The 27,156-nt window shown below is 36.7% G+C and overlaps 1 protein-coding gene across 3 annotated transcripts; it reads left to right on the plus strand.

Moving 5' to 3' along the window:
- LOC121644615 (cyclin-Y-like) lies at nt 1–24,601 on the plus strand. Of its 3 annotated transcripts, XM_041992691.1 has the most exons (11): nt 2–726; nt 14,910–14,984; nt 17,080–17,097; nt 17,377–17,411; nt 17,663–17,757; nt 17,873–17,908; nt 18,377–18,434; nt 18,700–18,819; nt 20,652–20,818; nt 21,557–21,719; nt 22,339–24,601. In XM_041992691.1, exons 1-11 carry the CDS (start codon nt 573–575, stop codon nt 22,453–22,455), a joined length of 1,038 nt encoding a protein of 345 aa, XP_041848625.1. In that variant the 5' UTR covers nt 2–572; the 3' UTR covers nt 22,456–24,601. The 3 variants fall into 3 exon arrangements, with proteins under 3 accessions (XP_041848626.1, XP_041848625.1, XP_041848627.1); XM_041992692.1 differs by lacking the exon at nt 17,080–17,097 and having other exon boundaries at nt 1–726; XM_041992693.1 differs by lacking the exon at nt 2–726 and having other exon boundaries at nt 14,909–14,984; nt 17,082–17,097.
- Nucleotides 24,602–27,156: the final 2,555 nt, after the last annotated feature.

The following is a 27,156-nucleotide window of genomic DNA, read 5'->3' on the forward strand; positions in this document are numbered from 1 at the left end:
TAATATGGCTGAATAATTTGTCCTATGGCTATGGGAATGCACGTTTGCAGTTTTTTTTTCGCCTTTTTCATATAATCTGCACGCTTTTAGGCTTTAGTTTTATCTATCAATGTCAACGACGTAAGAAAATAGGTACAAGCCTGTTATCAACAAGTCATAAATAATTCAATGTCTGTCTCTCTTTGCCTCTTCATTCGTCCCCACCCACTTGAACCGGAACTTCTTCTCGGGATTTGCAGCCCTCCCCATCGGTCCGTAGCGCTGACATCCAGCCCCAACACCGGTCCACGCGCACGGTGCGTCCGCCGCTTTCTCCTCCACGCACAAAATGCGTGCGGTTTTACGACGCCTGGGATGTCGGCCCGTTGTTTAGCCTACATCGACTCGAAGTGACACATCTCTCCTCCGTGACAGCTTCTCTGTGGACAGGATCTCCGGGCGCTGCCATGGATGCTCCCGGTGCGCTCTGGTGATCCATGTTGACCAGCTTGGTGCGGTCGTTTCAGCGCATTAAACGATCATTTATACACCCTCTCCCTACCGGACTACAGGGTTGTTAAAAGGGGGGGACGATGGGGAGCACGACCTCTTGCTGCGTGTCTGGTAGCCCCAAGCTCCGCAGAAATGCCCACTCGAGGCTGGAATCGTACCACCAAGATTCGGATCTGAGCAGGGAGGAGACTGGATGCAATCTGCAGCACATCAGCGACAGGGAGAACGTTGATGGTAAATTCATCACTGTTAAGACTGTCATTGCTCAAAGTTACTTGCCAGCACTTTTTTATTGGTTTTGGGATAAATTGTTTATAAAGATGGTGAAAACTGAAGGGATAAATTAAGAATAAACTAAACATTGAAAACATAGAAAACATGCACTGGCAACAGTGCATGTAAGATCACAAGGGGATACAACTAAATGAAAATAACAAATAAGAACAAAGCTTTACAGTCAGCATATCACAGCCTGTCAATACCATTTAGGCTAATCCAAAGGCAAAAATAAGCTCATAACAACCTTCAACATGAGATGTTTTTCAACCTTTTAAACCTCTCCAATGATCTCTACAAAATCTGCACATTTCTGGCAGCTTTGCCAGAGGACCCCTCAGTTCCAGCTCCTCATCTCGCCGTGATATGGAGTAAAAAGGCAGAGATGTAACAGGCATGAGAGCAGCAGGACACATGGGACAGAGATGTAAGCATGTTCTGTCTCACGTGGAAAGATATGGAGACAACATCCTGTTCATGAGGGCAGTCTCCTTTGTGTTGCTCTTTGTTTTCAGCTTGTGCATGAAAGGAGCTGTAACTGTGGAACGCAGCCCCCCCCTCACCACCCCCCTCTCTCCACTGATACATGCTAATATGCATTACAATTGACCCATTCACTCTGGAAAGTGTCTTCTAAATGGACTGCCTATTTTCAGCCAATGATTTCATAAAAATGGATTTTCGCACAAACTGTTCAAGTCCATCCTCCTTTTCTATGAAACATACTGTCGCTTTCTCTGCTCGATGAAATTTCATGTCATTTCTGGATATCTTCCCAATATCCGTAAATTTTCTCTTAAGCTTTGGATCTGAGGGCTTAGATGAGGCGGTAATAATAGGATATAATCATATGAGTACTCTTTGTGATGTGCACTTCTAAGTGCTGCTAACTGGTTTGCAGCCCAAACTAAACTGCATGGCAATAGTTATATACATGAATGCTTTATGAAATCAGATTTTCCCAGGTAAATTCTTCTTTTGTTTTCCTTTATTAACTTGCTCAAGAAGTCAGATTAGTCTGTCTGTTGTTAGAGGGGCATACGTTTTTACCCTTACATTAAAAAACAGACTTAATTAAACACACATTGGACCCTGACCAGGTCTTTCTGTTGAGCATGACACCATAAATTCTGATGGCATGTTTACAGCTGCCTATAGATGGGTTGTCTCAACCAATGGGTCCAGGAACATGTTTCAGGCAGTCATACACAAATATCCTGGCACATTACAACCTAATCCAGCCTTAGATGTGTCCATTGCCCCCAGAAAACCTTCTTCCACCAGAAAGGTTTAAAATGAAAACAATGAGCCCGTTTACATGCACACTAAAAATCTGATCATTACCTGATTTCTGGAGTTATCAGATAATTCAAGTAATCATATATAAAGCATAATCTGATGTCCTGTATAGGATAATGGCAGTTATCTGAAATTGGATGAAGACACCTAGATTTTCCCCCAATACGCCGATGTCTTTGTGCGTCGCTTTCATCTTTTCAACGTCTTCTGTTAAAAGTCACAGTGTCACAATGTGAGCTGAAAAAATAATAAAAAAAATGTGCAGCTGTAAGAAGTTGGAGTATAAATCAAGTAAAACATTAATTTGTAGTCTGTTTTATAGCTTATTAGCTCTTATATTAGCATCCAATGCTAAGACTGTGGGCCCCACCATGTTCAACAAAGACTTTGAATGTCACTACGTATGTATGTATGAATATACTCCTAAAGAAATCTGATAATGGACTAGAACATGTCCAAGGATTTTTAAATCGTGCATTGCAGAAGTGCATGTAAATGTGATTTTTACAATGATCAATTTACTCCCAGTTATTAGATTTTAATGGTCATGTAAACGAACCCAATTACTGTATCCTTAAATGTAAAAAAGTGGCATTTTGGTCCTTTTTAGAGAAAAGTTCTGATTTTCACGAATGAAAAAATTTGGAGGCATGTAAGTTTTTCTGGAGACCCCGGCTTTGTGCTGATCAGTTCTGTTATTTCCTAAAGTAAACTTAGTTTATGCACACCATTTATGGCGTGCTTTGTGTTCCACTGGGTTAGTTTTATTATTATTGCTTCATTATTTCCCTTCAGCAGGGCTGTTATGAGATTCCTGAAAACAGCATTGTATAAAAATGAAAAACAAAGTGTGTACATATATATATATATATATATATATATATATATATATATATATATATATATATATATACATATATATATATAATGCTTGGATACATTTTCTTTTTCCTCCTTAAAATGCATTGCATTACTGCTTTAATAGGATGCACAATAGAGCCAGGAGCTTTCAGAGCAGAGAAAGGGACATGAAGGAGATTCAGAGTCACCTGACACCTCTTGATGAGGATAAAGATGGCTCGTGCTGAGAGGCCGTCTGTCTCGGTGGCGTGGCGATTGAAGAACGGAGCGTGTCTAATGTGTTCGGTCTGTTATGAATTCACAGAATGATGGAGATTAGTGGGCTTCATTAGAATGTGCATTATCAGAAGAAAATGAAAAAAAAAAAAACCAAAATCTTCATACACCCTCCCTCCCACTGTCAAAGAAATGCCCAGACTGGCAGCTGTGAGCCTGTGTCTGAGCAGATAGAAGAGGTCACGAGGGAGAGATGAGTGCAGAGAATTAACGCCTCAATTTAGAGCATGACATGCTCCTTTCACAACATCATGTGTCCCCTCTTAAGTGGGCTGTTTTTTGGGCATGGCAAAATGTGTTAGGTGGAGTCTGCTGTGCTGCAGTACATTCAACACATATAAGCCATCTTGTGCTATGTCCACACGGAGTATATCCCTATTTGAAAGTGTACCTTTTTCTAACATAAAAGAAAAAAAAAAAAGTAAAACAAGAAGAAAAGAAAAACAAGAAATAGAAGTTCACACTTAAAAACAAAACACTACCAACAAAACAACTTAGAAACAAAATAAAAACTCTTCTTTTAATCATTTCTTTAAATTATTGTGGTCTGAAAAAGAATGGAAAATCGTTTTGAAGCCTACCCCCTATTACTTTTTTATGATTATTTAAATAATTCTCCAGGATCTTTCAGCCAGGGCCAAATCTTTTCACCTAGCTGGGTGTAAAATATTGAAGACCCTGACTAGCAGGCACTACACAGCTGCATTTAACTTATAAAATGCCTGCAGCAAAGTAAAACTGCTTATATTTGCAGGTTTAGACTATTTTTAAGTGAATGACAGTAATATGGAAAGTATCTTCCTCTGGTAACGTTTGCAACATCCCTTACGACAGGTGCGTTATTTGAAAAGTGTGGCAGATAAAATCTAATCAGATCTGATCATTTATTTTAGACATGAACTTAGACATACAGCGGGTGAGCTGTTCGCATTATTTCCACATGCCCAGAGTGGATTTTTGAATGATTTGATAAGAGATTTTGAATTTGAGAGAGATCAGTGTTTGCAAAATTTTCCTGCCACGGTTTGAGACGGGATAAACAGCAAAGTGAAGGTGTTTCATATATTAGCTCTGTAACATTACCCTGCTCCTCCCAGGGCTGCTGCCTCTGCTGTTACTCATGCAGAGCATTGCCTTCCGGCAACAACTCATTTCCCATAGGATTTCAGGGTGAGAGTTTTCCTTTTTTCAGCGTTGACAGATGCTTACTACTGTGTGAGCCAACAAATACAAGAACTTTAACTTAGCTGAAGATGTTTGCTCTGTCATATGACAATGTAGCTGTTCAGCAGTTGCCAGTCATGAACCAGTGTGAGTCCAATCATAAATATTAATGTTGGTATCATTATTTTAAACCCAAATACAAGGAAAAATAAATCTTAGACTGAGAAATCACAGAATAATATCTTTAAGTTTAGATAATTAGCGACTTTCTCAGATTGCCTGATCTTTCTGGATAACAGACTCAAACCCTAAGTTTGAAAAAAGTGTAGTTGTTTTGAACAAAAAATAATGAGCATTGCCTTTGCTGATGCTGTGTGGATCTGGCTAACAAATAATTCATAATACCGCAGAAGAAATATGTTTTTTAATATTTTTTTTCTTAATTTACCTCCAAATAAACTGCAGACTCTTGGCAGTAATTCTTATCTGTGGATTTTTCTGTTCTTTACATAAGAGAACGATCATGTCCTCATTCAAAAGCTTTAAATGCTGCCTGATTGCCCTGCTGTTTTAATCCCACTTGTATTTAGAGACATTTGCAGGAATTAGACAAATGTGTGTTAGGATGTGCCTTGCATTTTACTGGGGTCTAACATGGGAACCATTGTTGATTATTTATTAAATAAAATTATGTTTCCATGCTTCATTACTGTATTAGAACAGGTGAAGTCCACAGGTTTGGTTTTGGAGTAATTAATGAAATGCTTTCCTGCAGGCAGTAGTTAATTAACTGAGATAAACCCTCGGTGAACTCAGAGAGAAAATTATGTTACATTACTCTCGGGTGTTTTTTTTTTCTATAACTGTCAAATCTTCCTTAGAAATTCAGTTTGATTAAAACATCAATTTAAACTCAGCAGCAGATCGTTGTATCTGTGTCAGTGTGGACTGTTATGTCACTTTGGGGATTTTAGTCTTGGAGCTGTTTAGTGACATTGCAGCATGTTTTTGCTTCATTTTAGACTTCTGTCTGTGTGTGCAGCCATCCTTTAGAGCTGTTTGGTGTTGAATGAAAGAAGTAGAGATTAGCATTGAACATATTTTATTTACTAATTTATTTAATAAGGAACATGCACATTAATTAACATAAGTAAAAAAAAAATAAGTTAGCATGACGGGTAATTTACATCTGTTATAACTTGGCAGGCCAGACAAACTTCAACAATATATAATAACAAGGTACAGACATAAAAAGAGTGCAAACCTGTTGTAATGATTATTGTATGAAGTTTGAGAGTTAAAGTGAATATTTCAAGTGCACGTGATTAGAGTGTAGTTTAAAGAATATGAGATAAAACACAAACACTATAGATAAATAAAAACAGTCAAATACAATCCAGTCACACAGGATAAGTGTATGTGTGGTACATGTAGACATACTTATATGTAAACATGTGCTGCACTTGATAAAATATAACAGAAATAAAACATATGCTCATTCCCGTATGCTCATTATTTGAAAGATCAATTACTACATTTGAGATACGCCAGTGTTTTTTATTGTAGTGTGTTAGGGTCAGAAAATACAAAAATCTCAATTCATTGTCAGAAACCTATCCAGAGAAATGCTGCACAATTTTGACAGAAACCAACATTTAAAAAAAAAAAAAAATTCTTTTATTTGAGGTAATTGCGGCTTTTGATAGAAACATGTGAAAAGTGCACAAGAATGAATGAAAACAGCAGTTTTGCCGGTATATATGACCAAAATCCCAACGGCAGGAGACACTAGCAACAAAACTAGATTCAAACAAAAGGTTAACACAGGAGAAGCTACATGCTGCTGATAATCTCAAAGATCTGATTTTCTCTTGTCTACAACTGATTGAATATAAGACACTAAACAGTGTTTTATTTTTTAGTTTTATTTTATTTGCTATTTTATGATTGTTGGTGTAATGGTGAAGCACTTTGGTCAACTGTTGTTGTTTTTAAATGTGCCATGGAAATAAATTTGACAATGACAAAAGAAACACCTGGTGTATTTAAACTGAGGGAAAAGATTAAAAACAAAGAGCAGGCAATCAGTAACTAAAAATCTGGAATCACCTTTAAACAGAAAGTACGTTTAACAGAAAACATGATGAGGCAAACAGCAGAATAAAAGAGGAAGACAGAATAAAAAGAAAGCAATCACTGCCAGAGGAAACGCAGAAACCCCAACCTGAACTTAAGAAAGCAACTAAAAACCAAAGCAGAGACTGAGGAAATGAAACAAGACCTGGGACAGAAGAGCAAGAACCAAACTAAACAAACCCAAAATACAACAAAACCAGTTCAGAACCCCAGTATGTAATAGTTATTAATATTTTTCAATTCCAGTCAACAAAGTCAAGGGCTTACAGTAATCTGCAGTACTGCTCAGATGTAAACAAAGATGTTATGTACAGTATGCAGTTACAAAGGAGGCCATCTGGATAAAGACAGACAGCAACTCTGTCTGTGGAAGATGGATGAAGAGAGTGAGAACAAGAGACAAAGCAGTCATATGATCTGTTTTTTTTTCCTGTTTTTTCCCACAAAGCCAACTGTGTTAGTCTTTAATGACACTTTTTTTTTCTGAGACTCATCAGCTGATTCTCTTATATTTAGGTACAGTGAGTGGGGAGTTGGTGCTAATTTTGTTTAGCTGGGGAACCTTGTGTGGTGATAGGCAGTTTAGTAATAACTGGATTGACACTTGCTACATTTGTGCTGAAAACTAGTTTGTTTTACTGCATGTGGGTTACTATTAAACTTTATGTATTGTACTGTAATGCAGAGGCTTACACTTGTTCAGGTGTCTAATTTGTTGGCTACAAAGACTTGACAAAGGTGCATAAAAATAAGATAAAGACATGTAATCATTTATCTATATATGCAGAATCTCTTTGGCAGCAATACTACTTCTACTCTCACGGTGAGGGCTTGAAGTTAGACTCACTTGCATCCCAACTTTGCTATGTTTCTATTGTTACAGCAGCAGTCGAGTTTCACTGGTTCAGCCGAGTGTGTTTTCAACATGTATTCAGTTTAAATGGCGAGATTAGGAAATATTGTCGAAGGCATTCAAATTGATGAACAGAGACCAGAAAATAGTCTCTTACTCCTTTCTTGTCCCTTTGAAGTAGATAAATGATTTAATTTAAGATCTTTTAGCAGGAGAGATCCCTGTTTGATTTATTGACCAGTAATAAGCGTAATTTACTCGCCGGTACGCACCAAGACCACCTCATCACACTAATTATCACTTCAGAAAGGCAAGCTGGCTTTGATGAGCTGTGGAGGCAGAAAACACTCTAAAAACAATTTGATTTAAATAAATAAGTACTAGATCTTACAGATCAAATGATCAAAAATCAAAAGCACTTTCAGGCTGAGTCATCTGATGTTACCTTGTGACTGACCCCATCCAACAAGGAGGAAATGCTGATTTAATGACTGGAGGTGGGGGGTTAGTATAACCTCATATCTCCCATTATGACTTATTATTATCTCTGCTGTTTATTTTTTTTTTATCAGGAGTGTAACAGCTTTCAGATTTCTTAGTACTGTAACACCTTACTTTAAAGAAAGGTGACAGAAATGAGAATCTCCTTCATGTCTCAGCACAAACTGAACTAACATTTCTTTTAGTTTGAAAAAAAATATCTTTTCATCTTACTGAGAGTTGAATCAGACAGACTAAAGACCATCCTAACAGCACATTGTTTTCTTCATCAGAGGAGTGCCTAAAATGTATATCATCAGTTGTCAAATTTTAGATTATTATGTTATTCTCATAGAAATCTTCAACTTTTTAAAACCTTTGCATAATATTTTAGAAAAAAAAGTTTCAGCTTCTTCCCTGTGAATATATTCTGGTTTCTATTTATCAGTGACAGGAAACTCAAAATATTTGAGTTAGCTAAACAAGGCATCCAAGGTCAGCACTTTTTGCTCTTGGAAATAAATGTTTGAACATTTTCTGACACGATATACTCATGGAAATATTATCAACAGTTCAGTCAACATGATCTTGTTTTTAGAAAAAAAAGCAGTAACAATCATTTTCATTTTAATAAAAAAAAGAGATTTTTAAACTATATGCAATAATACCAAAATAACTCCCTATTATTGTTCAAAAACAGCTGACAAGTTTGACTAGTTTTTTTCCTTTTTTTGCCATTGTATTACAAACAGTGGGCTGTATTTATGGCAGCAGTGATGTGAGTCTACGTGTAGCTTGGAAGCTTGTTATCAGTGTTTTCTCAGGCAGCTCTCCCATTTTCTCCCAGGAATATGAGGCCACATGCAGCGTGTGTGCAGGTCCTGTTTGTTTAACGTGGTCGTAACAGAACCATAATCGTTTGTGCTGACACAGTAGCCTATAAAGGGAGTTAGAATGACATCCTTCTGGGTAAGAACCTGTAGGACTGAAGAATCAGCCTGATTTATGTAGCCTGATGCTATCTATCTCCTACTAACCTATGTTTTTGTTAGGTAGGATCCATCACATTCAGGCATGAATTATCTGAATGTCCAGAAATTTAGTTGTTCATACTTCTGGTAGCTGGGATAAATATATCAGAGGGCAGTCATCATGAGAAAACAGATTACGCACTAAATACTTTTGGTTGTTTTCTGATAAATTTGAAACATGGTTCCATTGTATATGAAAATCCCAGTTGTTGTGACAAATCCTCTGAAGCTCCCTATGAAATGGCGTGCAGAGTCCTGTTTGCATCTGCATGTTTAGAGTTTCTTGTACAAACAGAAGCCCCACTGAGAGGCCCAGTTTTTTCTGATTGGCCAGCTCCACTAGGGCCACTCACCTTTCTATGTCAGCTCTGCTTCTTCATTGGATGCTAGACTAATTTATGCCCCCAAGTACAGGATCAATTCTTTTAAAGATTTTCCCAGGAAATTAGAAACGCTAAAATAACATTGATACAAGTTTAATATACAAGCATATAGGATATGTACAGCTGCAAGACATAAAAAAAGATAATGACCAGAATTTAAAGATAAATATAACCTGCCATTGTTGTAGCTGTTGGTGTTTGTTCATGCGGGTGAAGGGAGAGGTGGGGCTATAGCATCATCAGTTTGAGAGATGCTGATGTGTTGTAAACACAGAAATAAAACAGTGTTGCTTTCAGATTTATTTACTTTTGGACCTGGCTTTTAAAAACATGCATTTTAGTCTCCCTTAACACCAGTGGACACGGCTTAAACTCCATTTTCTGTTTTACAAAGTAGGCAGTTGTTGCCAATTAGCAATTCTTACTGGATTTTTCATTGGAGTAATGGGGCGCCGTCTCCTCTAAAAGATCTGCCATTAGCAACATGCTTTTGTCATAAGTCATGACACTTTAAGTAATTGCAAAAATTTATATTTATTTGATCTAATCATTAAATATATATAAATAAGTGACCTGGGTCATGGATATGTAATTATATTTTTAGATCTGTGGTGTTGGCATCATTGTTGTCAAAAGATAAAGAAAAAAAAATCCTGTATTTAAGTTATTTGACTCTCCGAAATGAAGAGATATCACGATAAAAACTGCAGTCAAATCTTTAGATGGTGTGAAAACAAGTGGGAATTATTACTTCCTTCTCTCATTGTATACATATAAGGACTGTGTAACATGACTGCAGTCAGCTTTAATTTTGATCATGCAATTAATTCTACAACCTGCAATCAGAGCCTAGAAAAGTGAAGTCTTATATCCTTTTTTATTAAAATTAAGCAGAGATTAGTGAAGCTTTTTTTTTAATATATTTTTGCTTGAAAGCAGCGTCAGTGGTGATTTTTACACAGCAAACTGTACGTTTAGCATGACAAACATTCAAAGAGGTCCAAATCCTCCTCAAAACGTGAAACCACCAAGGATTAACACGCATGACTGAACAGTGAGCATGTTCATTGACTGCATGGGAGAGAATCAGTGTTCACGCTACCATGGACACCAACAATAACACTGGGACGACATTCATAACAGTGCACATAATAAATGTTACACAAACTTTTCCCAGGGGGAATAGCAGCTGTTGGGATGTAAATATTCTTACCAAAAACTGCCAAAAAAAAAAAAAAAAAAAGCGAGTAGAAATTCATTTAGAAATGCATTCAGTTTGTGACTGTAATAGCCATTTTTAATGTTGATGTGGTCAGCATCTAGTAAAACACAACACATTATCCACTGTCCTTTTAACACTGTTTTGGTTGTCAAGACAAAATATCCAACTAAGATCCTAGATGGGCCATTTACTTACTCTGTTTTAAGGTAGCCTTGATTTGTTTGATTTTTTAAAGGTTTCCTTTATTAGATAAATGTAAATAAGCAAAATGGCATCCTGAGCATAATATATGGCTATCTGGTAAAATGTGGTTCAGTTCAGATGACTGTAAAAACCTTTTGGATGAGTCTGTCTGCTTTTATTCAAGCTTTTAGGATTACCATGACCTGGATGAGTGACAATCTAAACCAACACAGCATACTGAAGGTTTAAGATTGCATCTTTTGTCTTGTCTTGGAGAAATGAGAAGTTTTGTGGCCTGCAGATTTTCTTGTGTCTTACTCTGCAGGCCACTGAAGAAAATAGATTTTTCTTCTTTGTTATTGGACTCAGCTTCCTCATCTGAAAATCTGCTAAAACCCTGAAGGATGCGAGAGCCAAATTAAAGAATTGGGAAATCAAATGGGATTAATGTGTCCTTAAAGCAAAGCTTGTGGTAACTGATAGCAGCATTGTACTGCTGAGACTGCCACATTCGAGGATATGCTGCATCTTACTGTCAGAAGCAGATTTCCAGTGGTGCATTAACTCTTGATAGTTTGATAAAATTGTCCACTAGGGGATATGTTTTACTCAGTTACAAGTTTTGATACATTTATTCAACAAGGGTTATAGAAAGAAGTGAAAAACATGATGCTGGGAACACTATAGTGCTATAATCGACTGGGCTTTTAAGAGCAGGGTGGGTTTTGTTGTTAATTCATTATGCAAGAGCAGGAAAGCAGACAGGTAGGTTTGCCAGATGATAGGTTAGGCAGCTCCTCCTGTTTCAGTGCACCGAGCCCAACACAGGTCTTCGTTAAAGTTTACTTGAGGTGATGAATATCACGTATCTGCACTTGACACCAGCTGTTGTGCACTGGGAACTTCAGCAGGTTGACCTACAAGGACAGATCCTATGAGATTTATTCAGTAATACTTAAAATAAATAAAAAAAAATGCACAAAGCTGCCATCTTTTGGGAACTGATGGGTATTTACATAAGCTGCAAGAAAAAAAGTAGATTGTTAAAGGCCTGTAGATACCAGGAATTTGCACTTGGATAATGATAGATTTGATATATATGTATATATATTATAATGTAGACAAATGAATATTGATATTGTTGAAAATGCTCCATTAAAATCAGCATTTAAAGCCATTTATACTGTTTATGCCCACTGACAATTAACAATTCTGCCTTTTAGGCCCTTTAAGTCATCTTGAAAGATTCATGACGGTGCCATCAAAGCTCGCTCTCAGCACACATCAGTGCAAAGCTGAGCGAGCTGTGTGTGACTAGCATTTACACTGACTCTTATTTGACACGTACATCATGTATTTGACACATTCATGGAGGTTAAACTTATTCATGTGACTAAATAAAATTTCTAAAAATCTGAATCAGCCATGCTGTCTGCAGCATGTTGACAGCATAACAATGAGGGCTGTGTCTAAAATGTGGAGAGTTTAGTATCACAAATTGAGCTTGCAGCTCTTCTACATCATGGCCTGATTTTAAAAATAATCCCCCAAAAGGAGGATTGCCAACTGTGACCCAAAACTATTTATTTGCAGAATTGGCCATCATTTAGCTTTGTCACATGGCTGCTTGCCAGATATCCACTGGCAGGACACGAGGTCTCTGTGTGGTTTTTTTGTGATCCACTTCTTTGCTGATTTGGAACATTTTCAGCTCCTTCGGGGCCAGTCATCTCAATCACAACGAAAAGCAGCTCATGCAGTTTAAGAACTGATGAATTTGTGAACTTGTTGAAATGTGCTGGACGCGGGGATTCGTCTGATTACTGTTGCATAAAGTGCTAATCCAACACAAGTCTAATGAGTTCGTTCATCCTGGTGTGATGCTGAGGCCACAGGTTTTGGACCTGAAAATAGCAGAAAGGGAAACAGATTTAGATCTTGTGGATTCTGGAGCAGTGTGGTTAACATTTATTAGTTTAACAAACATTACTCTAAAGCATGTGGATGATAAAATTAGTTGATTAGTCCAATCTTTGGCTGTCTTGGGATAAACACCTATAAATATCAGTGTGCACAAACATTCATCTTTGCTAGCCCAGTTTAATGGTTTTATTAAGCTTTTGTTATGATTGTGTTTGCAAGTTTGAATCATTAATGGATAAAATATTAGAGTGACCTTTAAAGAACCTCTGATTTTCTTACTTAAACAAAGATGTCCAGGTTTTTACTGTTTCATAGAGGAGTTAAAGTAGAAGAGTTCTTGTCTTGCACCAAGGTTAGCGCCTTATACTGCTATTTTAAATAAAGCAATTTTCTCACCATCTCTTTATCAAGTTCATTGCAAACTGGGACTTATAATTGTTACTTCCATAATCTTTAGAAACAAAATACCTTGACATGGGAATGATGAATAATATTTTTATTAATGCAAACTGTTTTTACTGAATTTTCTATGGAGTAAAGGTATTTTTGGTTGAATGGAAACAAAACTGCCATGACTGAAGTAAATACAGCTATTGGAACATTCAGTGGAAGTGATTGTTACATTCCTGTTTGCAAACAGCAGTGCTGTTCTCAGTTTAATCTCAGGCATCCTATGGCAGCAGCTGGGACTGAGATGGATGATCGACCTTGTTGCTCTCCCACTGCAATAATTGTTTCGACTTTTATCTGGATCTTTTATGTCCATAGGAGGAGCCAGGAGGTTTTTTTTGTACAGATTTTTGTACTGAAGTAATTTATGAAAGCTAAGGTTACTCTTTTGTCATTTATAATGTTATTTATGGTGCACTTCTGCAACATCAAGCTGATTATTTGAACACATATGGTTTGGAATATCAGGTTTTGTTTTTAGCATTGCTCATTGTGGGGAAAAACAAAAAGACCTGTATGGAGACAGTTTTCTGTGTTATCAAAGCAGCTGTTATTTACAGAGAAAAATGGCTACAAGGAGGTTTAGGCTTTTTTCTCTTGTATTATAAGGGGGCTTTCCTTGTATGATATATCTGTGGCTCAGGCCTTCAGATTAAGTCTGGATGGAAATGAGTCATGCCTGAATGTGAGTGCAAAGAAACAAAAGGAAAGCACACAGCCTGACAGAAGGAAGGCAAGGAGCTTTTGCCTTAAAGGGGGAAAGCTTGTGTTTTCAAGAAAGTATTTTAAAACCTTTTTAAGGCATTAAACACAAAGAGGTAAACATTTATAAATCCCTTTTATCAGTTTCATGTTGTGTTATTTTTGGCATGGAGCAGGATATATAGCATACAACCTAACAGCTGAGAGGCATACTCTGTAAAAACAAAGTACTCTACATTTCTTCCAAAAGGCTGTATCAGCTGAAGGACATCAAACTTGCAAAAAGGAGAAAAAGCTGCAGCTCACTGATGAATTTACAGCTTTATTGTGCAAACAAGGAGACTAATGTTTTAACACTTTCTGTGTCGTCATCAGAATCACAAGTGAACACAGCAAATGGGCAGATAATTATAGACAATTTAAGGCAGGTGAACAGAGTTCATTAGAAGTTGAGTAGAGTCATGTCAAAAGCCCATCGGCCAAAATAGAGTAAGGTGGAGCTTACCCATGTGTTCACTATATGCTCATCCAACAACTTTCATGCAATAGAAAGGAGCATGACATATTGCAAAAGATAGTTAAAGGTCATGTGCAAAACAAAATATAAAACATTTATCAGCTCAGCCACATCAAGGAAATCAACACAAAAATCTAGCAACAACATTTCAAAGAAAACATGACAGATTCAGTCCTTCATTAGTACCAAACGTTTACATTTACTTGCGACACCACCTGATATTTATATTCCACAATCAGAAGATAAATTAATTAACCAAACGCTTCTATTAAAATTATGTATAGCCTCAGTGCAACACACAAAGAAATACAAATATTAGAAAAAAGTTGCATCTTGTCTAATTAAAACAAAACACTTTATACATGAAAAAATTTAAATAAATGACTTGCTGGCTGAACTAATGCCACCCCCAGACTGATGTTGCTAATGTGACAGGAATTTTCCAGCTATCTAATTAAACTGTTAACAAAACACAGGTTTTAAAATTTTACAACAGAGTGAAACGGCTCAGTTGGCAAGGCAGTAAATTCATACAAAATTTCCTTGTATAATACGGAAAACCATGCATGTTGCTCTACTTATATTAAAACCAAACATGCCTTCATATTTTCTGAGTTTCTCTCAAAAAGAATAAACATAGCTTGTATGTTTTTTTTTACAGAGCTGAACATGGAGCACAATCCATCGGACCATCCGCGGGCCAGCACTATATTTCTCAGCAAATCTCAGAACGATGGTAAGTAGCTGTTTGACATATTGTACAAGAGTCTGAATTAAAACAATGAAAATTTGTCTAAGGGATCAACAATGTGTGAATTTCATCCACTTAAAAGCAGTATTTAAGCCAATTTAGTAAATAATAACAATGACACTTTCATTTAATAGATTTGACGACAGCTCAGTTGATAATAGTTCAAAGTTAGACATTAAAATGACCTTATTTAGCTCAGTTTGACTGCGCTAACATCCCAAGCACTAAACAATAACTATGACTCACATTATTTTGATCTGGAATAATTTAATTGTTATAGAAATACAATGTTGAACACATTACTCTGCCTCAAACCTTGGTGTTTAACAAAAGAACCACAAGTTTAATCGTCTGAGAGATTATGCAAGTGAGCATAATTATTAGTTATTCAAATTACAAAAATTTTTCCAGCTTACAAAATGACTACTTTGCCTTCTCTCTATGAATTTGAACAAAATTTATATCAGGTGAAGATGAAGGCTGGGTTTAAAGTTTTTGTTGGCCAGCCAAGTGATGGAGCATTGTTTTGCATTGCTATCATACTTCTTCCTGTACCACTGGTTGAAAAATGTATCTTCCAGAAGCTATCATCAGGTCTAGGAGTTGCTTTTTAGTCAGTCTTTTACCTGATAAGATCCAAATAGGTAATTCTGAACGATAGCAACATATTCCAGTACCACTCCTCCCGTCTTGCGGATTCAACATCATCTTTTACTGCATTTTTTTTACAAACACATTTTTAGTTAGCCATGTACAAAATTGTGACATGTTTATCTATTTCCATCCATGTTTGATATTTAATTTCTTGCCCAATAATCATGATAATATAATAACATGGGTTTCATTTTAAATCAATATAGGCCACAACTTCCCTCATTACATTAATATATGAGCTAAAGAAAATAAAATCCAGTGAACATAGAGGTTAAAAATGTGCAAAAAGGCTGATTTTATCCTAGCTATCACTAGCCTAATGAATGTGCATGAAATGTAGACAGAGCTGTTTGTGGCCAGCTGATGTATTCTAAATTATGCCGTCGCCCTGAGGCATCTGACAGAGAGCCTCAGCATTATGTTGGAGGGAATTCAAGCATATTCTGACACAAAACATATAAACATGCTTCCTGGCACCTTAGACAGCCTTTTACTTAAACTTTTTGTTTAGAGTATCAGTATGAAACAAAGCAAGACAGCATCAAAATAATTAATAAATATATGACAAATATGCTTTTGTTTGTGTTTTTAATTCAGCTTTTAGCTTCTTGTGGGTACCGAGTTTAGATTGCATCTTAATGTTTGACTGATTAGCTCCCCATAAAAGCTCATAGACTTCTGTATTCAGAGAATTTATTGGTGATATATGATTAATAATTGACAAAGTAATTGTAAATAAATATTTTTTTTTTTTGCCACTTGTAGATGGATTGTTAAAATGTTGTCTTTGTACCTTCTACAACCCGAATGCCCCTGCTCTATTGGGTATGCATGAGGCACTGTTTGAAAGTTGCCCCAATTGAGTATTTTGCTTTGGTACAAATCAAATTAAATCAAGCCTACTTGGCCTGTAATCACTACAAAAACATATGATGCTGTGCCGCATCCTTTGAATAGTTGAAATACTGTTAAAAAGCTAAATAGCCACAAATATTTTACAGGAAAAAGCAAAATTATACCAAGAAAAACAAACAAACAAACAAACAAACAAACAAACAAAAAATCCTGAAAAGCGAGCGGAGACATTTGTTTCATCTATCCTTTCTTGGTATTTTCTATCAAGCTCCCAGATTCATGTTTTGACCTTTTTGCTGGCCTGACCAGGTTGTTTGCCACTCCTTTATTAAACTGTACTAATAAAAAAAACAAAAGGAAAAGTGAAGTTAAATCCGAATGTGGAAGAATTAACAGACTGGTGGGGGGCATTGCTAATGTTTACTGTATGATCACTTAAAGGAATTCTGGTGATCTGGATTTTTATCACCATGACTTTAGCAAAACTTCTGCAAAAGTGAAGCATGAAAGTCATTTTTTGTATCAGTGACTGATGCAACAGGAATAAGGTTGTTGGTTCCTTTTTTTTCAGAGGTGCCTTACAGGAATGGTGAGTAGTGTACTTATGTACCCCTCTAGTGGCCACTTGCTTCTCTCTTTTGATGCTTTCTTGGTGTTAATTTACACCGTATAACAATTTCTTTAAGTCTCATCTCAACACTTCAGACTCTTTTTGTGAGTTGCCATTAACAGCGCGAGCGGTGTTTTGCTTCTTGTGATAACAGCATGTTGTTCAGGCTTGTGACTGCTGGGTTTGTCTTTGTGCTGCTGCTCATAAAGTGGAAATCATTTTTTTAATTCAACTGATAAATCCTTTATTTTTTTACAGTGCGAGAGAAGCGAAAGAGCCTCTTCATCAATAATGTGAGTATGTTCCACCATTTTTTTTTCTCAAAATCAAAATGATGGTATTTTATAATCCTTTAGTGATTTTTGTCTAAAGAACTTCACCTTTGTCATTTTTCTGCATACAGAAGAAAATGATAAATGCTAGGTTACATGTCTTCATATTCCTCTATATAGGATGGCACCCTGACAGGTTTTATGTGCATCAGGCATAAACATGTTCACTCTAATAACAGTCACTGTGAATGGGTGTGTGTGTGTTTTTGTAGCATGGCACAGGGAGAAGGAAATACAGCTCCTGTTCAACCATCTTCCTAGACGACAACACCGTCAGCCAACCCAACCTTAAATACACCATCAAATGGTTGGAACATGAAAGCAGCACAAAAATAACACAGGAAAAAATTCCCTTATCTAATGAGAATCACACACTTTTCTGCTGAAGATATAAAAATGTTTTTTGTTTGTTCTTTTTACAGTGTAGCTCTGGCAATTTACTACCACATAAAAAACAGGTGAGGATTTTAAGCTCAATAATAACATGTTTTTATTTGACATAGCCTGCAGTGTTTCTTCTGCAGGCTACACATTTATTTGCACATTCTGCATAATTTATTTTGGATTGCAGGTTTTTCAAATGCCGCCTAGTTTGAGATTTAAGCACAGAAAAACATGCAGTTTTAGATTATGGCATTAAATCCAAGAAATTGATTGGAAAAAGTAAACATACTTAGACAATGCATAGTTTGGATCATGGTATTTTAAGTCTACTTGGATGCATTTCTGATATGTAGTTTTGATTTTACAATGTAAAAAGCTCCATAGCTAAGATGTTTACTGGCTTTTACATGTAAAAAAAACTGATTAATGCTATTTTGTGCTCTTGTTTTTATACTGTTTGGCTTCTTCATGCAGTTGATGCAATCAGAGTGTATTGTAAAATATAATTATATAATAATAAAAAGTTGTCTTTTTTCTTGCAGGGACACAAATGGAGGAATGCTACTAGATATCTTCGATGAGAAGCTTCACCCACTTTCAGTGAGACATCAGATTTCATTCATTTTGCACTTAATTTGGAAATCAGTTTAATGTGCTTATATTTATTTGGCTGGACAGTGTCTTGGAGTAGTTAACCCTTTTTTTTGCATATACATGGGTAAGAATGGTATTTTTTCACAGGGTATATTTTAAACAAAATTCTCAGTCTCATCAGCCATACTGCTTATCTTGTTCTTCTTTTTCCCCCCAAATATCTACCTATTTGACGTCCTTCCCCTTTTCTTCCTTCTGTCTGTTTATCCAGAAATCAGAGGTTCCTCTGGACTATAACCAGCACGACCCTGAGCAGAAGCAGATCTACCGGTTTGTCCGAACACTGTTCAGTGCTGCTCAGCTGACCGCAGAATGTGCCATCGTCACACTGGTGAGGTTTCTTTCCTATTTACTCTAACAATTTACACCATGTGTGACTTTGACAGTGGAAACAAGTGTATTTCATTGACAACTGTGGTGATAATTATGACATGAAGGAAGTAGTAAATGGAATGAATAACTTTTTTTTTATTGATGTTGGACCAGAGTTGGCAGCAAATATCCCAGATCATGTAAAAGACGCTGTGAGTGGATCATTGATAAGGAATAATCCTCCTTCAATCTTCCTCTCAGCGGTGGATGAGTTGGAGGTGGAATCTGTTGTCATGACCTGTAAAAACAAACAAACTGATTCTGATGGTATTGATATGGTATTGATAAAGAGAGTTATTGATTGCATTTTAAAGCCACTAACTTAGATTTGTAATTTATCATTCCAAACTGGCTCATTCCCACAGAAAATGAAAATAGCTAAAGTAATACCGATATTTAAGCAAGGGAACAAGCATCAGTACACAAACTACCAGCCAGTGTCACTCCTCCCACATTCTCAAAAATACTAGAAAAACTTTTTAACAAAAGACTAGAAAACTTCCTGAATAAATATGAATCACTGAACTACAGTCAGTATGGATTTAGAGCAAAGAGTTCAACATCATTTGCATTAATGGAAGCAATGGATGAAATAAATAATGCATTGGATTGAGGAAAACATGCAATTGCTATATTCATAAATTTTAAAAAAGCAGTTAACACCATAAATCATTCTATACTTCTCAATAAACTGCAACTGCATGGAGTTAGGGGAGTGGCACTGAGCTGGATTACAAGTTATTTGTCTGAAAGACAACAGTTTATGAAGGTGGGAGATCATGTGTCTGGCTGTGTGGAGATTGCCTGTGGTGTTCCCCAGGGATCACTATTTAGCCCCAAATTGTTTAACATATACATATGCTGTAATATTGTTGTAATTTACAGGGGTGGGATTATATAAGCTTTTGCTTCCACCCACTCCTTTTGAACTTTTTGTTTTCATCTTTGGTGATGTATTTTTATTTTTGTTTTTATTTGTTATTATGCTCAAATAAACTTCAATCAATCAGTCAATCAATCAATCTAGAAAACAAAAGGTAAGGAAAATTGGTGATGGGACTATCCATCAGAATACAATGGTGTCTGTGTGTCGTTGGTACTCTGAGATGAATGTAGGATGTCATATAGCGGCTGGAAAGCTCAGTTGTCAGGGCATCTGTCTCCCATGTGCAAGACCTGAGTTGAAATCCTACAGGGGGATGAACCCTTAACAAACGTGGTTACATCTAACCACCTTCAGATATTAGTCGCTTCGGAGAAAAGCATCTGCTAAATGACAATAGAATAGAATATAACAATGGGTCTCAAATTCGGGGGGCACAGCAACATGACGGGGGGGGGGGGGGGGGGGGGGGGGGGGGAGGGGGGGGGCACATGGGATTGGCAAAATGTTGCAGACAAATGAATGTTTTCACAACTTGGGCTCTTGGAAACATTCTCCACTAACTGGGATGAAATGGCAGATATCTTGCTCTTGGTTTAACAGTAAATGTAGTAAGTTACATAGTTATAAGTTATATAGTTATTGTACGTTATATATATTTATATATATGTTTATTCCTCCAAATGGAGGCACGGTAGAAAAAGTTTGAAAACCATTGTCATTCATTTATACCAGTCAAACGAAATGGTTCACCTTTTTGAGAACTTGTAGGTCATGGAAATAAAGGTTTCAAACTATCCAGTTATGACTTTTTAAAAATGCTTTAGGAATTTAATGAACATTTAAATCAAGTTCTGCTTTCATGCTTTCAAGCCTGATAATGATGTCTTCTCAATGTGGGTGTACAGGTGTATTTGGAGCGACTCCTGACTTATGCAGAGATTGACATCTGTCCAGGAAACTGGAAAAGGATTGTTCTTGGGGCCATCCTGCTGGCCTCAAAGGTCTGGGATGACCAGGCCGTCTGGAACGTCGATTACTGCCAGATCCTCAAGGATATCACAGTGGAAGACATGTGAGTGATTTCTGTCCACAAAAGTTTAGGACTTAAACTGGATTTATACTCGCACGGCGTCTGCGTCACGCCGTAGGTGCTGCGTAGCTCCACAGAGGCCCGACGTGTACCTCTTCCAGACCTGACGGTTACGCAGACGTACTCTCTAATCATCGGTCAATTTGGGATTACAAGTTTACGGATTTCTGGATCTTCTCTCTGAATTAGAAAACAACACCCAATGGATCAAGTTGATAAGAGGCTGATCAAATTATTTCTTCCACAAGCTAATAAAGACACTGAACCATACTGGAAGCCATTGTTGTTTTAAAACAGAAAATGCGTACCTGAACTGAATTGAACCATCAAAAGAACTCTGACTTGGTGAGTTTACTGGCCGATGCCACCTCTGCTGCCACCTTCAGGTTAGGAGGAGAAACTGCAACATGATACCAAAATGCTGCGTGCCCCCCACGTTCACCAGCATCAGCCACGCTGTAACCGACTGCACGCAGACGCCGTGCAAGCATAAATCCAGTTTTACATGAAATGGAAAATCAGCTTGTTTTCATTACCTTAGAGTGAACAATCGATAACTAGATATATTCCAGGAGACCCTTCATGTTGCACTGCCATTGAAAGTAGCCCAGGATGGTCAAACGCCTCAAAGGAGAAATTTCAGACACTTCAATCTGATATTGTAAAGACTATACGCAAAATTTTATAAATAAATTGTATTCATTTTCAATTTATTTACAGGAATGAATTAGAGCGGCAGTTTCTGGAGCTGCTCCAGTTCAACATCAACGTGCCGTCCAGCGTCTACGCCAAGTACTACTTCGACCTGCGATCACTCTCAGAATCCAACAACCTCAGTTTCCCCCTGGAGCCACTCAGCAGGGAAAAAGCCCAAAAGCTGGAGGTGACAAACTGCAATCCAGCAGTCGTTTCTGTCTTTTTGTACCTAGCAATTAATTTCTTTTGTATTCTTGTAGCTCTTCAAAGTCACTATATATTGAAAGAATTTGTGATGGTAACAACTGACTGCTGAGAACTCTGTAAAATCAGTGGAGAAACAAAAAATCAATCTGTAAATCCAAACTCATGGTCAATAAGCGCACTCATGTTTGAATTAGTTTTGCTTATAGTCTACAATCTGTGCGCTCAAACATCCGTGAATTATTCGCCTGGCTTTTTAAACAACTTTACGAAACAAGGAATTGTATTAGTATGTGTACAACTGAAGAGTTTTTTTTACACCTACAGGTGTTTATTCTCTAACCAATCAACACTGCAATGTCTAAACATCACTATTGGATTGAAACAGTTTGAACTGTGGCTGAGGTACAGAGTATAGGATAGGATTAGTTCTATGGTAATATCAAGAATGGAAAACCAAGGGACAAAAAGGGAGCCATGCCGTATTATATTGTACCATGTAAGGGAACAGCACTATGAGAAGAAGCTTCATCTGTGACTGAATTCCAAAGAAATGGACTGGATTAGCTCAGCTGAAACCTTTTATGTCCTCCTATCTGCAGGCTATTTCCAGGCTTTGTGATGACAAGTATAAAGATGTCCGAAGAGCTGCCAGGAAGCGCTCGGCCAGCATGGATAACCTGTGTGGGAGACAGTGGGTTCCTGCTATCCTTTCCTAACCACTAATCAACTATCACATCCTGGATAGTGGCATCAAGTAAAAGACTGAATGAGAAACTGTCTGAAAACACTGTTTAGTGGAAATGGACCAATATCTTTTGGGTTTGGATGGATCTGGGATGCAGAACTTGGTGGAACAGCTACTGGTATCCAACACCAACCACTGGAGGTCACACCTTCAAAACAGAGTAAAGAAATTTAAACTACATGTGTAGTTCTGGATGATGAGATGAAATCCGTGGAGAGTTCTATCGTACTGATGCCTTCACAGTGCCTCAGCTTGTTTGTTCACATAAGCTCATAGGAGTTTCTGGTTTTTATTTAACCTGTGGAGGAAAAAACATAACCTTGAACCAGAAAGGAGGTTCCTTCATGTTATAAAGCAAATGTAATGAAGAGAACCTCTGCCCAAATTTCCAGTTTTGTCCGGAGTCATCTGTGTCTAACCTGGTTTCTAAGTTAGGACATTCAGTTGGCCCCTGAGAAGCTATTTGTTGGTTCTTTTAATTGAACCTTGGAGCAACACTGGACTTTGTTCCAGTAATTTACTTTCTTTGACAGGACAGAATAATAAAAGTGTTTGCTAGATTTTTTCCTTTGAAAATCTACAGTTTACGGTATTTCTAGTGTACCTCTTAATACTCAGGCAGTGTTCATGATATGTTGATTCACATTAATACTTCTCATTTGACTTAGATCAAGGTAAAAAATGCAAAGTTTGAAATATTAAATACAAAGATGGAAAGTTCAGAAGGAAAATTGAAAAAAAATTTATGATGTTCCCACAGATGTTATTTTGCACCTATGGGGACGTTCAATCACCAAAATCACAAGAACATTTTTAATGAAACAGTGTAGAGTGAAGTGTACCTAACAGCATGTTTTCCAGACTAGTATTAACTCAATTTTGTCAAGTGTTTTAAAAAGTCAAGGAGCTTCACGCAGTATAAAGCACACCTCTGTAAATTATTCAAGCATTGCAACAAAGGGTAAATAAACTTATATAATAGTGAGATTTCTTGCAGAACTCTTCAACGTTCTTAAAAAAAAGTCATCTGAACCTATGTGGTTTCGCGTTTACAATCCAAGCAAATCTAAAAATCTTCAGAAAGTAAATAAATAAGTAATCAGTCAATCAGACGCTTTCCAGTAACTTTTCCATGACTGGTTTAAAGCATGTAAACTAAACTACAGTCGAAGTAGTTTTTCTAACCAGAAAAAAGGAAAATACAACATATACTGCAGTACATACTGTATGTGAGACTCTGTTTTTCAGATCAGACCGAAACAGTTGCTGAGTCCATCATTATAATTCTTACCAGGTTAAATGTGGTTAAAAAGTTGTTCCACAAACCCCTATTGCACATAAAGTCTTATAAATGCGCAGAAACCCTTGTGTGAACATATTATTTTTTCCTCTATTAGCAGAAGTAATTTTAACTTTTACCTTTTGTAATTTATAATCTCTTATGTGCATCTTCTAAAGATGGCAATGGTAACCTGGCTAGTTAGCATCTTCATAGGGACGATTTTTTTTGTGAAAACTGTTTACAATCACTTTTTTTTATTTTTGAAGAAGAGTTGGACCGATGACTCAACCATACAGTTACTCTAAAACTCAAACTTGTGGCAGTTTTAGATTTAAAGGGCTCATTTACAGAGTCATTATTTTATTTTAGTGATTATTTTTCTCATTTTGCATATTGCTAAAACACCTTCTGTCTGCAATGCTCCATCCTAGCTCATCTCTCGAATACATCCCAAAATGCCCAATCTGAACTGACTGGTCAATGACGCATTTTCTGGCAAAACCTTCACCTTTTTCTAAGGTGCATAGAGAGAAGTTAGACATCAGGTGGCAACCACAGCCAATTCTTTGCTTGAGGGTTTGCCAAATAAGCCTTTGGGATTAGGGTTAGGTGTTATGATCCCAGGAAGGCAAGGCTGCTCTACAAATGAGATATTTCAGAAAGTTTAGGTGCAGTGGCTTCAGTGGGGTAGATTTTTTTTTTTTTTTTTTTTATGATTTTTGGATTTACAACATTCCTTTTACAAGCAAAAAAATCTTTCAAAACGCAATAGAATGGAGGGGAAATTATACGTAGCATCATATGGACTTTTTTAATAAGCTCTGAAGTCAAACCTTACCTTAAAAACAACTCTAACAAGAGCCCTCAGCATTGAATGTTTGTCAGTAACTGATGCGAGGAGGCTACACATCAGCCTGTTTTTCTTTTTATTCACTCACCATTACAGAAATAAAGTAGATAACAATGTTTTACCCTCCTGATCATCTTCTAGCTTACAAGCTCTGTATCCACCACCCCGTGTCATTATATTCTATGTTTCATGACTCGATTAGATTGGAATTCATTAAAACACTGCATAACAACAAAGCAATTTTCCTAATTACCAGATTTTTAAATGACAATAAAATGTCATTTAAATGATGACAAGAACCAAAGAAAATTGTAAAATTAGGTTCAACTTTAGATCCTGTTACACCTCAAACCTTGCATAAGTCTTAACTCTGACTGTGTATTGGTGGTATATACTTAGAAACAAGTTATCACTGGTAAGCTCTACTAGCTAGCTTGTCATTGATTAGAGGTGTCTCTGTTCCATGTGTTCATACTTTTATTTCCTTACATTTTTTAGACATCATTAAGGATATTTGTTACAATAAATGATCGTTTTTCTCATGTTTCTTTTCTCATTTGTCAAAATACTAAACCAGTAAAATATATTTATTTTCAAATTAACTTTGTATGTACAGTTTATAAAGAGTTCAAAACTCTGACACAGTTTATTTGTAAATTTATTTATGGATGTGTTGATTTGTGTTTTTAATAAAAGAAGATACTCTTGTTTGATAATTTCTGCCTTATAGCTGTTTGTATATTTTACATATTTTTGACATGACCAGAGAACTTTTTAATTATAAAAAAAATTACGGTGTGCTACCAAGACTTTTAGACTTCCTTGAGAGAAACAAAATATTTTATGGACACATTTTATTACATTGATGGCCCCAAATACCATTTGTTCACCATTTTCACCTGGTTTGTTAATGCGTCAGTATTTTATTTTATTAGTTTTTGTTGCAGAAACAACTTACTTGAAACATTTTTTACACCCCGTAGAGCAGAGACCACGTTTTAATTAGAGGACACAAGCCTCCTTCCCTTATAGACCATGCAATATTTATACTCTTAGGTTTTCATGGAAGTAAACCACATTATTTATAACAGCCACATCTTGCAGCATGGGCAAAGCCTTAAAATTAAACAAAAGTGAAGTGTTCCCATAAACCACACATCATACATCAAAGTTTTTATGTATAATTAAGAATATGTGCAAAAGATAACTGCATAAATTGAGCAGCAGGGGGCGTTTGGGGCTGTTAATTTTGCTTCCAGGCTCATTTATTTTTCATTTGCCCAGAGCAATGTGGATATTTAGTGACCACTTGACTTGAGGCTACTTGCTGTAGCAGAACCCTCTCTGCTTTATATATTAAGCATAGAGTAGTAAAAATTAGATTAAATGTGCATCACAGGGCATGCAGATTGGAAAGGAGACAGCAGTTGTATTTATCATACTTTTAAGTTGATTTCACATGTGATTCATGACGTCTAAACCCTTTTCATATGCTGTATCAGTTGCACTTTATCAGAAAACTCTCAACGCTCTGGTCAGTGAAAATCCTGCTGCTCACTGTTTGCCTTGGAAGTTGAAAGTCAAAGCTGGGAAAAATGTCACCCCTAAACTCACTGGCTGCTGATAATCTGTTTATTATTGCAGCTATCAGCACTTCTTATGTGTGGGCCGCCATGTTGAATTTTCAGGTCAGAACTTGTAGATTGTTTCAGTTTTCCTTGTCAGAAATCTCATTTTGGGGCATCTCAGCTGCTTTTTCCTACCAGCAACTTGAAGACTTAAAAGGAACCCACTATCATGTCTGCAGTAGTCCCACAGAGCTCTGGAAGGAAGGGCTGCTTTGTTCCTCAACTCAGCAAACTGATTCAGCTCCAGCAGAGTCAATCGTCTGTGATGAGTTGGACGACGTTGATGATATTGAGCAGGCAGCTGTGTGAACTCTGATGGTGCAGATGTTTGGCATTTTCTTTTTTCATGAAACATAAAAAGCAATAAAATGTTGACAGTTTTGTTTATTGAGTTATTTTTAAGAGTCAAACAGGTTGTTTTTTTTATGCTAAACTATGTTTATTTTGTGGGACGGGTGGTAAAAATGGCTCTTTTATGAGTAAACATTGCAGACCCCTGATCTAGCCAGACGCTCTAAGGGCATAGAGAGGATTGGGCTTCTGCAGTAGCAGACCCTAGACTCTGGAATAACCTGCCACTCTGTGTCCTCATGGCAGAGTCTTTATAGTCAAATCCCATCTGAAATCTTTTTTTTTTTTTTTGTTTACTTTGGTTTTAGATTGGATTTCACCTCAGGTTTTATGTTGAGGTGTCTCTTTGTTCGAACTTGTTTTTAGTCAATTTTACTGTATTAGTTTGCTTTTATGTTACATTTTATTGCATTTATTTGATTACTGATTTCTTGTGTTTTGAATGAACTTGTAACTTTGGTTAACCTTGTTGTTTTTAAATGAGGGGAATTTGACGATTAGCATTATTTATTTTTTCTCCCTGCACACTGTGTAATCTTTTTCTAATGTAAAAATCAAGTA

The sequence above is a fragment of the Melanotaenia boesemani genome, chromosome 8 (assembly GCF_017639745.1).
Source record: "Melanotaenia boesemani isolate fMelBoe1 chromosome 8, fMelBoe1.pri, whole genome shotgun sequence".
Taxonomy (NCBI): Eukaryota; Metazoa; Chordata; class Actinopteri; order Atheriniformes; family Melanotaeniidae; genus Melanotaenia; species Melanotaenia boesemani.

Excerpts from the sequence above, each read along its gene's own strand:
- LOC121644615 (XM_041992691.1), top strand. The coding sequence starts at position 573 with ATGGGGAGCACGACCTCTTGCTGCGTGTCTGGTAGCCCCAAGCTCCGC. Across the intron at positions 18,435-18,699 it reads AGAAGCTTCACCCACTTTCA|AAATCAGAGGTTCCTCTGGA; the intron begins GTGAGACATCAG and ends CTGTTTATCCAG. Across the intron at positions 20,819-21,556 it reads GATATCACAGTGGAAGACAT|GAATGAATTAGAGCGGCAGT; the intron begins GTGAGTGATTTC and ends ATTTATTTACAG.